General features: G+C 36.8%; 1 protein-coding gene across 1 annotated transcript in view; it reads right to left on the bottom strand.

The window, feature by feature from the left end:
• Window positions 1-2,031: 2,031 nt before the first annotated feature.
• The window catches only part of LOC145668744 (lysozyme-like), a 37,859-nt gene continuing 26,238 nt past the window's right edge, over window positions 2,032-13,652 (bottom strand). Inside the window, exons 2-4 of the mRNA XM_081736875.1 lie at window positions 10,736-10,915; window positions 4,740-4,813; window positions 2,032-2,349 (exon numbers count right to left, since the gene is read on the bottom strand). Coding sequence (XP_081593001.1) covers window positions 2,200-2,349; window positions 4,740-4,813; window positions 10,736-10,915 — 404 coding nt within the window. The 3' untranslated portion in view covers window positions 2,032-2,199. The remainder of the gene's footprint in view (window positions 2,350-4,739; window positions 4,814-10,735; window positions 10,916-13,652) is intronic.

Here is a 13,652-nt window from a genome sequence, read left to right as displayed (position 1 = left end):
TGCTATATTACGTTTGGTATTTTTTTTTTTTTTTTATTTATATTAAGAAAATTTTAAGAAACTTAATACAGTTTCGTGAGCCAGAGGGGGGGGGGGGGAGCGGGCCCCACCCTGTCCTCCCCTTCGAGCGCCCATGATTACTGTTGCGAACCAGTAGAGGTAGAAAATACGTTCGTCACCTAGCTCGTGACCGCTGGAGATATGTTGACGATGAATGAAGCATGGAGCAAAGTGATTGAAAACGTTCGGGCCTTACCTGCAGATGTATTTATGAAAAGATCGATGTAACTTAGTAACTTAGTGCATTAATTCAACGAAAAATTTTGTGGTTAGTATTTGCTTTTTCTTCAGAGGGAAACAAGATTCACAAGGTCGAGAAAAACAAAAGCAATGCTGCTAATTACCAAGAACATGTTATGTCTGCATTCTACACAAAATACCACCATTGTATGGCAACGACGCTCATCGTGTGGAGCTGCACCAGGACAAAGCTTGAATTCATGGTCAAACCCGCTGGTGTTCTACCGATGTATGGCAGCTGCAACTTATACCGTAGCTATTTCGTTAAGAATCCTGATGCTAGTCCCATGGATTATTGTGCTTTTGGCCCATCTTTTATCACGTCGGCTCACAAGGTAAGTGACTTCTTCTGGAAAGCTTGGAAACAAGAGTTAGACAATATAACCCTGGCACAGGTGGAAGCTATGATGTGCTATGATCCATACCGGTAGCATCACGTCGAGCATGATCGATGGTGGCGGGATGGAATATTTTAGGTAATCAAGAATGTAAATTAGTTCGGATGGAAATGGATCACCCTCTGTAGCTCAGGTTGTATAAAGCCTCCATTATGCATTATATGTGCTGTACACTTTGAAACTACTAAGAGCTAGTTGCCCGTTTCACATGTATAATGTTACAAAGATATAGTAGAAATATTGACAACTTCGTAGGCTCAGTAGTTCAAAATAGCTTAAAGAAGTTTCTATACATAAACAATTGATCAAGATATATTGCAGGTAATCTACTTCCTCCTCCAAGTCTGCCACCTGATTTGACTACTGCAACACGATAGTTTTGCCATTAATTTTAACTATTTACGAACAGACGTAAACAGGGTCCAATATATCAGTAATGGCATTTGTGGCTTGCAAGAGCTGTAGGTATACAGCGCTGCAGCTTCCGAATTTCAAACGGTACTTAAAATAATATATAGCTCCAGATTTTCTCCCTAACCTTAAAATAAATTATTTTTAATAGCATTCTAAGAATTGCATTTTGTACGTGATAGAAGAGCAAGCTAATCGCCTCAATAATATGAACATAATAGTTGCGGGATTATTTCATACATTTACTCACAGCTGTATATTTTTCATTTAAGAAACTTCGGAAGTTAATGAATCTTTAAAGATACACATTGTTCGCAGAAATCTAATCCTTGAAATACGTAACATTGGTTTTAAGTATCATATGAAGCAAAATTACTCTTTTCACTAGTTTCTTCAGTGTAGTAAGCATTAAAATTAACTCACATTTCATGGTTTCAACTGTTGCTGTACACACACACACACACACACTTTTTTTTTTTTTTTCTGAAATGTGACAAAACTCATCAACTGTTCTTAAATAAGATGCATTTTTCCACAATAATTATATGGCGTAAAGGAAACCTGTATTTTCAATAGATTGAAGATTTCCATCCTGGCTTTACCAATTGTTATAAATAAATTAGATAGGTAGAAAATTAGTAGGATTTGCTGAATTTCAGCAACTGTTGTGAACATAGTATCATGCTTCTCTCCTGCTGACAAAGATAGTCAAACCCTGCGTTAGCGATTTTGGCTTACGGAGAACAAAATGTACACACTTATAGTAATAAATATATTTTATTTCACAGTTTTTTGTCATGTCATTAGGTACGATTCATTCTTGAAAAAAAATATTTGTAAGTTTGCAGAATTTCTGCAAAATTCCCGAAGGTGGTGGACTACAATTATATTAAACTTACATAAATGACTCAATTTATTTTGGGATGAAAAGAAATAAAAAGGATTAAAGTACAAAAATACACTTTACTTTTGTTGGCACATTAGGATACTCTAAAATGAGTACGATTTTGTACTTCAGAAGTACAGGTGTTTGAACAATAATTGTTCCCAATCCATGATTTAGAAACGATTTTAAATGTCAGTCGCAATTTTATCCATTTAATGATTGTACACTCGTTCGACACTCCCTGAACTTCCTATAATAAGGTACGTTTTCCATAAATGTAGTACATCGATATCCTCCCAAGTAATGGATCCTTGCATAGTCGTCACAATCGATTCGCCCATCTCGGTTGCAGTCCTGCAATTAGAGAGAACAAATCTGTAGGCAATTTCATCATAAAAAGTGAACAAATTAAAATGTTCGTGTAACTGTAAATTAAACAGCATAAATAATTAAATTGCTTAGATCGTATATAATATTTGTGGTTGAAGTGCGAAGTCATGTTAGTTTCACGTAGGAACATTTAAATTGCAGCTGTTAGGTTGCCAACGAGATAGAATTTTCGTAACAAAAGACGAGACATCACTTTCACAATACTTTTACAAGTTAAGGCAATCTCAACTCGTAGTGTTTGCAAATATAACATAAAATTGGATCCTTAGAATGTTATGGCTGCCTTACGTAGAGATTACCAACACTGAAAGATATTACTCACGTAAGTAATGTATTTAATCACTTGTAATTCTACGGTAGAGAAAATATGGGAAGATTGTCCCTCCAGTGCTAACATATCTATCTTACGTCCATTGTTTGGTTTCCTGTTCTCATGTTTCAAGATTTAAATTCTTGAAGCATTTCCCGTCTAAGCAATTGATTGTTCTCTGAGATAGTACCAAGGGCAGACCTGAGGGTTAAAATCTAATTATATAATTTAAGACTATTCCACTGGAAAGTCACTACGTTAGTTTGATCGCAATATCCTAGAATTGTGTCCAATATGATCTACGTGAGACTGTGTGAGATTTATTCTGAAGTTACTCTTATTGGGGACGACGAATCTGTCGTTCTTTCTCCAGAAACAAACAAACGAGAAACATTTGTAAATTAAGTTACTTTCAGACACTTTATTTGCATTAATTTCTCATACATAACTGATTGGCCATCATTATACAGAAAAGAAAGATCTATTATTTTAAGTGACATCTGTTAACAGCCAAGGTTTTAATCGTAGGTCAGTGTTTTAGTTAGTGTTAGTTCGGAAAGGAACATTAAGGGACTCTAAGGTAATTCATGTTTAATGGAAACTTCAGTGCAGTTACCATACATGTGTGAATAATTCATTGACCAAATGCATGACTGATGTTGCGCTGTTTGTTAGAATTCTAACAATTTGTAATTCACTTAATCTCGATAATAGCTTATGGTAAATAGTTCTTTCTTTGGTAGCAAGTACGGTGAAACCTGTCTATGTTGGCCACCATCGGTTCAATTGAAAAATGGCCGACTTACAAAAAATAGGGGTGATTGGTGTATTTTTTAGAATAGGATTTCTAGTATTATTTATTGTAAATTTTAATAGGCAATGGTAGCTACTTTTAAATAATGTATATAGAATAATCATAAACATATAGTGTACTAGGAAAAAAATACGTATTTTATGGTGGTTCATTCTAGACGTATTTATTTTATTATTTTCAGCACACATGCAAATTCTGATTTTGTAGCTCTTGTATAGTATTGTCTACCTTTTGTTAATGAGCTGCAAGTGTTTCCCTCGGAGCTAAAGATGTTTTGAGAAAATCTTAAGGGAATTCATATCACAAAACCTCCGTTACCTTTCGACAAGCTGTCAGATGCCAATAGTTGACAATTGAGATGGTTAGCTTTAAACCTTGAGAATTTTCCGGAACTACTAAAGCTCCCCACTGGTGAAAGGGTAAACATTGTTTCAATGCGGCCAACTTCCAAGATAGACAGGTGCCCAACTTACAGAGTAATAAGTAACGAATGTATTATGGGAAAATGCAGGTTCAAGACGAACCTGGCCAAGATGAGCAGGTGGTCAAGTCGACAGGTTTTACTGTAAGTGAATCTCGTAAACTCAGATATCCGATGAGAAATGTTCGGACAATCAGCTATGACCATCTCCACTATATATAAAAGGTAATGATGTGCAGTGGTAAGGTAAGTCTCCTCTATGGAGGTTTAACGTATACAGCTAAGTGGTGATATGTACTCAAGTTCGACGAAGAGCGAATAAGGTCTTACTCGTAGGCCAGTGTTTTAGTTAGCCTTAGTTTGAAAAGGGACATTAAACTAGAGATTGATAGGGGGCGCGGTAGCTCAGTGGTAGAGCGTTCACCTCCGGTGCTTGGGATCCCTGGTTCGATCCCAGCTCGCGCCGTGTGGACTTTCTGGTGGACAGACACCGTGCTAGTGGGTTTTCTCGGGGTTCTCCCGTTTCTTCCCACTTTCTTCATTCCACCATTTCATGCATTTCTCATCACCGTCTCCTTTAGCCTAACCGACATAATCGTGGGACGTAAAACAAGTTTTTTTTTTTTTAGATTGTTAACTCTGCTTGCGCCCCCCTAACATTTTCACGGTAGGCTTGCAAATCAACTATAATATGATGATGAACTATAATATGGTTGGATCCCCCCCCCACACACACACACATTTTTGGGCTGGCTACCGGCCTGTTTAACGCTAGCCATTAAGATAGAAATTAAATTTTGACAGCTTACCTGAGCGAACCTTGCCATGTATGATTTAACTACGGCTGCTGCGCAGTAGGGTTCATTTGCACACGTGTTGTAGGCTGTAAAAGGTAAGGAGTTGTTAACAGAAGTTATAAAACACATCATTCGAATCTTTACATATACAAACTAGCATATATTACCCGCTTCGCTGGGTTGAAATGAAAATTTAAATGCACAACTCCATATCTCATGTGTTTAATACCCGTGAAATATGCTTGCAGTAAATGTTAACATTATATCGCCTGTCATTTATGTTAACCCGCCGAGTGACACGGTCATGCGGGTTGCATATAAATACGTTTATTTTTACCTATGATGAACTAACAAAGGATTTGTACGTTATGGACACTTGAATGGTCAATTATCTCAAGACACTGGTAATTAAAAATTAAAGTGATATGATAAAAACCATCTAGGGTCCAAATCCTAATAACCCCCCAAAAATGAAAGAAATTGGTTCAGCCGTATTAGCGTGATGAGGGAACAAAGGATTTGTACGTTCTCTTTTATATATATAGATTACAAAACATATTTCAAGTAGTTTTCAATTTTGTTACAGATTATTTGTTCAGACTTATACTATACGCTTTGCTTGCGGAAATTTTCTCTACGAATGAAATTCAAATAATTATGTAATATTTTAAAACTAACAACTTGTTACTTTGAATATGCGTTTTATGAAGGATTGTAAATGAGCGCGCTTATTTGAGCTAGCTCACTACAGCATGCTCCTTTTTCGTGAGTTTTATCATAAGCTAACTCGTTTTGAATGTGAGTTGAGTTTAACTCGAAGTATAGGTGAGTTTGAGAGTAAAAACACGCTCAACACCGGATATTGTTATTTTCACAAAAGAATGTAATTGTCCATTTGTACGTTTGCTGTAGTCTGATTTCTGAGAATGTACTAATTTAACATTAAGTAAATGACGCAGATTAGGGAGGTTAACTTTAAATTAATAATTTACAATGTATAAATTGTAAACTAAAATTTTAATAAGTATTTGCATACGATTTATTTCAAGCTGTTTTAGTTTTTTTCTTAATTCATTCAATACAAAAAAGAAATAAAATATCATTTATGTTATGTATGCTTATTACACAGTTTGTCAAATTACAAATGTAAAAATTATACTGTATATACACAATGTTTAACACTTTCTACTACATAATACTACTGCACACAATACTACTCTAACTGAAAACTTAAAGCTAATATCAAAAGTCATTAATTTCTATATTTATGACCAGGAAAATGTCTATTCTTCCGCCATATAAAAACTAAAAATCATAAAACCCCAGTGTAAGATGTAAAAAAAAATAAATAAATAAAATAAAAATTAAAAATAACCAACCAAAGATCATATTAAACAAGCAAAGTTTTACACTAAGGCTTACTGGCAATAGTTAAGACAATACATTTCAAATTCACCCAAATCCATAAAATAAAATGCCCAAATTCCAATTTAAAAAAAAGACACCAATTCATTAATAAAAAGAGTGCTAACATATTGTATTTAACAAGTATACCATTATACACAAGCATTTTACTTAAAAACATTAGATTTGAATATCAAAAACTCGGGTTGGATTTTCAGTAGGAACAGATTACAGTGGTTCCTCTCTCTCTGTAATCTCTGAAACTGTAGATATGCGTCGCATATAGCCTAGCTACTAAAGGACTAACTTCAATAAACATCATCATCTGTTCCTGCTGCTCTGGCTTAGTAGCTACTGGCTAGAAGAACATGATTTCAGGCAGAATATTGAACGGAACAAAATGCCACAGTGGGCGAACAGTATATTTAGTTGAACTCTGACAAGTAAGGGACCATATGGTTGTCGCGCAAATCAGATGCAGACATACGCCATCTGATTGAGCATGAAAAGATATGGAGAACACAGAAATTTAAGGTGCTAAGGGCCATAGAGAGCGGAGCGAGGAAAGAGGAAACATTGAATGTCGGCAAAATTGAAGAAAGTTAGGAATGACGGGAAAAGTTAATTTCGTGCAAACAGGGAAAGAAAGTCAACCAAAAGAACGAAACTAAACATAACAAGGGCATCAAGGACGAAGAAAGATCATATTCAGGGTTGTCATCCGGACCGCAGTGTTGCCAGCGCTGCATAACATTGATATGGAAGGTATAGCACAGTATAGCAATTCATGCACAAGGAAAAATATTAGTAACACAAAAGACAATTGAAAAGACTCTGTACACGTGAGTAAAAAGGTTTAACGATAGTCGTGAGTGAATAATGTACATGAGGGAGGACGGTGATTGGGATGGACGGTACATTGCTTCCACACATGTATGTTCTTGTTTCAAAACCCAGTGGTAACTTTCCAGCGCGCATGCTCGCTGAATTCCCCAATGTGAAAGCATATGCAAGCAGATCAGCGAATATGACCAAACGGGATTTGCAAATCTTCCTGGAAGAAGTTTTGTGGACCGATCTTCAGGGTAAGGATCGTGTTTTGCTTTTGGTTGACTCCTGAACTCCAAACAAGGATGACACTCTTTACAACATGACAGTTCCTGACGGTGTTCAGTTCTACAAAAAGCTGATTCCTCCGAAATGTACAGGCCTTATACAACCTGTTGATGTGTTGTTCTTTCGTCCATTCAAAAACATGGTGAAGTTCATCACTCTCCAGTATTAATGTGTGGCAACGTGAGAACTTTCTCCGCCTTCAGTCATTTGTTCATTACCAGTTTCATCTAGTTGATTCCAAAAGATGATGCGCTTTGCGTTTTTCAAATGTGGCTACTCCAATGAACATCCTGGACAGTTTGAAACACCTTCCGCATATTGCTTTGAAAAAGGACTCACAGAGGAATGCTGCAGAGACGCGTGTAACCAGCTTGCTTTCATCCGCTGTGCTCACTGAGAGAAATGTTTGTGTGTTGACCACGTATTCATTCGTGATCTTCATGTCAACTGCAATTAAACTACAAATGGTGCGTACTGTTCTCTATTTTCCTCCATTTGTATTCACGCGGGTGTAATATTCACTCACGACTACGTTAGACTTTTTTACGCATGTGTACAGAGTCTTTTCAATTGTCTTTTGTGTTACTAATATTTTTCCTTGTGCATGAATTGCTATACTGTGCTATACCTTCCATATCAATGTTATGCAGCGCTGGCAACACTGCGGTCCGGATGACAACCCTGAATATGATCTTTTTTCGTCCTTGATGCCCTTGTTATGTTTAGTTTCGTTCTTTTGGTTGACTTTCTTTCCCTGTTTGCACGAAATTAACTTTTCCCGTCATTCCTGACTTTCTTCAATTTTGCCGACATTCAATGTTTCCTCTTTCCTCGCTCCGCTCCCTATGGTCCTTACAAGGGACATCACCCAATTGTCCGGCTCCGATTTCAATGAAATTTTTATTGCTGATAGAGAACATGTATTCATTACTTGTGATGACAGAAATTTTTGCCATGGTGCATGTTTTCTATTTTTTAATAATTTTTAAAGATTGTGATGTGGTTAATAGAGATTACTGCAGAAGTCCCTTAGTACCCTTTGTAAACGGAGTGTTAATGAAAGAACAACCATGTAGATACATATAGGGCCTAGGGAGAAGTCGTATGGTACGTATGACCTTGACGGCAGCCATCTTGAAATCCGCCATTTTGAATTAAGGTCAAGTTTTTAAAATAGGAATTGGGTAATAAAATTATGATACATAATTTCGGGCTAGAATTTAATCAGGAAGACAATGGTGAAGTTAGTTTTAAGATGCACCCATTTGGTGAAAAGTTACAGGCATATTAATTGTTTATACTTACTATTTGTTTAAGTCCCTTACCTCCGCTTCGAACCCGCGTATTAATGATAATAAGTGAATAAAGGTTTTGCTAATACATATTATGCCTAGAGGGAAGTGATACGATAAGGGTATCATTGACGGCAGTCATCTTGAAATCTGCCATTTTGAATTAAAGTGAAGTTTTGAAAACTGAAAACCATAGCATGTGGCACCAAATTTTAATTGTAAATTTTCCCCAAAAGCCAATGGTATGCTTATTTTTGTTCTATAGTTAACTAGTATGAATTTATGTCTCTTCTAATGTGCACGAAACGTTCATTATTCGATCTTTCACACTGGCAACACTCCTAATTTTCACCGCATGTATTAAGATTCCAACTGGCACTTTGCAATTGTTGTCCCTTACTTGTGAGAATGAAAACGGAAAGTTGAATCTGAAACGCCAGGAATAAAATAATATAAGGGGCGACCAACTGAAACCCGTTCGTTCCATGTATTATTGGTATAGTGTAAAGGAGGATGTTGTTTGTTTAATAGTGAGTAATGGCTAATGTCCCTGTGTGTTGGGTGTAGGAATGCTGTTGATACATATTTCTATAACGAGTGAAAGATGGTGTTCAAGATCCCCAATCTGTCCAAACAGGACCAGCGTGCGTTGTCCAGTTTCTGAGTGCCGAAGGTTGTCAACCAGCTGAAGTGTTCCGGCGTATGGAAGATGTGTATAGTGATGCATGCGTCTCGAAAACAACAGTGGTGGACTGGGCCAGAATGTTTCGGAAGGGGCGTGAACAAACCAGTGATTATCCCCGTCCTGTTTAAGCCCATGTTGTTGCCACAGAAGACACGCGTGAAAAGGTGAATGCGGCTATAGCTACGGATAGACGCATTAGTATTCAATCCATAGCGAACGGGTTAATCATGAGTTATGGTACTATTCAGAAAATTGTGAAAGATCTGTGGTATCATAAAGTGTGCGCACAGTGGATAACCAGGGTGTTGACGGAAGACCAAAAGTGTGAGCGTATGGATTGCGCCTTTGAACATTTGTCACGTTACCATTTGGAAGGTAACGACTTCTTGCTGCGCATTGTTGCTGAGGATGAAACTTTGGTGCCATCATTTTGAACCGAGTTCAAAGTCTTCCAGTATGCAATGGTAACACTCCTCATCTCCACGTCCCAAAAAGTTAAAGACGCAACCGTCTGCGGGGAAGTTATGGGGTCTGTGTTCTTTGATTGCAATGGACTATTATTGCTTGACTTCAAGGAACCAGGACAGTCCATCAACGCCGCACGCTATTGTCAGACCTTGATACAGTTGCGGAGAGCCATCAAAAACAAAAGGCCTGGTTTATTGACCGCTGGAGTCATTATGTTGCATGACAACGCGCGTCTACATGTTGCAAGCCAAGTGCAGGATTTGTTTCAACGATTCAAGTGTGAAATGTTGCGACATCCGCCCTACAGCCCTGACCTTTTTCACCTTGTGACTTTCACATGTTTGGGTCTCTAAAGAAGGCATTGAAAGGTCAGAGATTTCAGTCTGACGCTGAAGTTCAGGACGCTGTGCATGATTGGTTTGATAGTCAGCCGTCCGAATTTTACATGGACGGCATTTGTAAGTTACGGATACAGTGGGACAAGTGTCTCAACGCTCATGGTGACTTCTTCTGAACAATATTTTTACTGCACGCTAAGCACAGACGCCTCTAGATAGTTTACAAGTTTCCGCTCGAAATAAAATTTATTTCATGAATTATGACCACTGAACGTGTTTCAATTGATCGTCCCTTATAAAATACATTATAAATAGTTATACCCAAAAGTCGTATTTCTTATATGGTAAGAAGCAATAAAGTACTAGACTACTTGTTCTATTAACAAGTTCTTATTTTTATTTATTTATTTATTTATTTTTGTTCATTATTAATTATTAAATTTTTTATCGTGACTATATGGTTAGCGTACACGCATTGGGTGTGAAGATTCGGGTTCGATTACCACAGGAATCCAAATCAGATTTCACGTAGCTGTAGGTTCACATATCGTACAATCTCAGTGCTGAAAGGGATGTTCAACTCCAAACCAGTTATTTATTGCAGAATGAAATCTGTTTAGTATAAATTAGCAATAAGCATCGCCAGAACATTTTCCATCGCTTTGCTATGAAACTATTACTTCCACTCACAATGCTTCTCCTTACCTCCTGGTCGGTTAAAATTGTCTCCTGTTAATACTATTCTTCCTCCATCTAACCAATAGTTGTACGAAATAAGAAATGGGCCACAGTAGCCTCTTTGGCAACCGAAAGTCAGGTTACAGTTCGTTGTAGCCTCGCAAATGCACCCTAAGCAATCATCTCCGAGATCTGGCAAGTTTTGACCTGAAAAAAATCCATAATTAGAAACAAATCTATTATAAAAATATATAAAGTACTGTAAAATAGAACAATCAGGGAAATTATATTATTGCTCCCTGCAAACTGAGGAAACTCTGAAGTATTTGATTGTTTGTTTTACTTAGAGGCCTGTCTGAAAAAAATATTTCGTATCTTTAGTAAAAAAAAAAAAAAACAGTTGACAACATTAAAAATTATTGGTATCGTTGTAATTTGTTGGAGACAATTCTTATTTCTTAACTTGTGAAAATACTTGGTAAGTACTCGAAAGGTCCCAAATCTAGTCTCTGGGCTGGAGAATACTATAGGAATCAACAATTACGTTCAAACATTAAACGAGAATTGTTAGTGAAAATCTAATTTTCAATGTATCATAAAATATTTTACACATTAGCAAAGCCATTAAGTTCTCATATTTCTTTGACGCAGCTGGAACTACGAGTTTGAAATTTGATATTTCGATGCAAAGCGAAAGCTGGGACTTTTAAGTGTCCCGAAAGCATTTTTGACATTGCGCTTAGAATATTTTTCGAGAAAGTAATCATTTTAATATTATAAGTACAATATTAACTTTTGTAAATACTCGTAATAATGTTCTTATATGTAATTTAAAGGTACAGTACTCGTATATTATGTATTTTACGAGATTATGGAATAAAGCCGCTGACGACTCCAGCTTTTAACTTCTTGGGGACGGACCATTGTTTTTATTTTTTGTGTGTCGTTGGTAGCTTATTTTTGTATACTGAAAAGGATAGTTTATATTATTTGAGGTACATTATGATACATGTCTTTAGGGAGCATACGTCCACCGGGGATACTTACCCCGTTGCTCCTCCTGTGGCGTCGTCATTGAATAAATTAGTAGAATATACGAGTATTTTCGAGTATACGAGTATTCGTATATTTCTAGTTTCGAAATTTGCTGATGCAAGTTCAATGACACTAGAAGTAAACGCTTCCCCTCATGTTCCTCCTTAGGAATCACATTTCGTAAGAATTCCTAAAATTATATGTTATCGTCAGCCTAGGAGAGATGGAGAATATTTATACCTTTGAAGGTTCTATGCCTGATAATTTCGGAAATTTGGAAAACGGCAAAAAAAAAAATATATATCAAGTCTTCCTTTTCTCCTTCCTGTGTCGTATCTCGCAAAATTCTCTTATCTGTATCTCGCAAAATCCTCTTATCTGTATCTCGCAAAATCCTCTTATCTGTATCTCGCAAAATCTTTCGCCGTTTTTTTTTAACCACGGCGCTGCAATCGGACCAGAAATGCTGGGGAAAATGCTACGAAATAGAGCAGGTTCTATTGACAAGAAATACCATAGGATATGCCATGGCATGGGAAATGCTATAGTATTTACTACTTTACACGATAGGATGTCGATGATACGATTTTTGCTACGATAAATGCTTCCGTCTAAAACTAGCCTTAAACCTAGTCAGGGTACGAGACAGTGACGAGTACCCTCCGGTTGCTACACTGCTACACCTGCCCACCCTCGATATTGTATTGTAATGTAGATCAAGTAAATAACATTACCTTTTTGGTATACAAAATAGTAGCTGTATCCCTCTCCCCGAAGAAATAAAAGTTGGCGTCGCCACTAATACAATAAGATAATTACTACAACATTTCAAGATTGCATGCCTCGTAGTTTCGAAAGATCTCGTCTAAGGCTAGTTTTAGACGGAAGCATTTATCGTAGCATTTCTCGTAGCAGATGTGCTGCCAAAAATTTCATATAATATTCTATGGCATCAAAAGTATATGGTGCTAGCATTTTGAGAAGCACCTGTCGTGACGTAGCAAACAAATCACTGGAGAAGAACGCAATTATGGCTCCGAAATTAAGCGTGAGGTAGCTAAAGCTATAGTAATTGTAACAACAGTTTTCGCCGGTCATATTAAAAAACGAAAATCACAAAGAAGTATATGGGCAAAGAGCATCCCTACTACAACTCATTTTTGTTTACTACAATTCAATTTCCCACACAAAACAAAGAGCATGGATATTTGACAAAATCTTTCGCCGCTTTTTTTTTTAACCACGGCGCTGCAATCGGACCAGAAATGCTGGGGAAAATGCTACGAAATAGAGCAGGTTCTATTGACAAGAAATGCCATAGGATATGCCATGGCATGGGAAATGCTATAGTATTTGCTACTTTACACGATAGGATGTCGATGATACGATTTTTGCTACGATAAATGCTTCCATCTAAAACTAGCCTTAAACAAATCGATGGATTTACTTTTTATGTATATTGTTTCATGGCTATGAGAATTAATGTCATTCCAAGTCACACCATCTTTTACACTCGTATTGAAAGAAAACAAGTAATACGTTTCTTTTATCATCATTACCATCAAATAAATACGAGGCATATAGGTTCATTGTTAGTTGTCCATGGCTAGTGTAGACCAACCTGAATTTTCCGAAAAAAAAAAAAAAGTGCGAAGTCTTTCCATACGCAAAGTAACGATCGAAAAAGAAAAGTATAGAATGTCATGTGTTTTCTTTCAAGAACAAACAAACACGTTTCACCTCGATTGAGATAGAACAAGAAAAAAAAAGTTATGTGAACAAGGCACTCTTCCTTTGGATTTTCCATCACTGGTACTTGTATGTCAAGAACGGTGGGAGCTGAATTGCATGTAAAGAAGATGAGGGAACACGAAAATTCCAGAGTTCAAAGTAGAGCACATAAAGTGTT

This window comes from Thermobia domestica, chromosome 13 (genome assembly GCF_964235325.1).
Source record: "Thermobia domestica chromosome 13, izTheDome1.hap1.1, whole genome shotgun sequence".
Lineage (NCBI taxonomy): Eukaryota > Metazoa > Arthropoda > Insecta > Zygentoma > Lepismatidae > Thermobia > Thermobia domestica.
The sequence above is the reverse complement of the archived record's forward strand: the minus strand, read 5'-3'. Positions and strand labels throughout refer to the sequence as shown.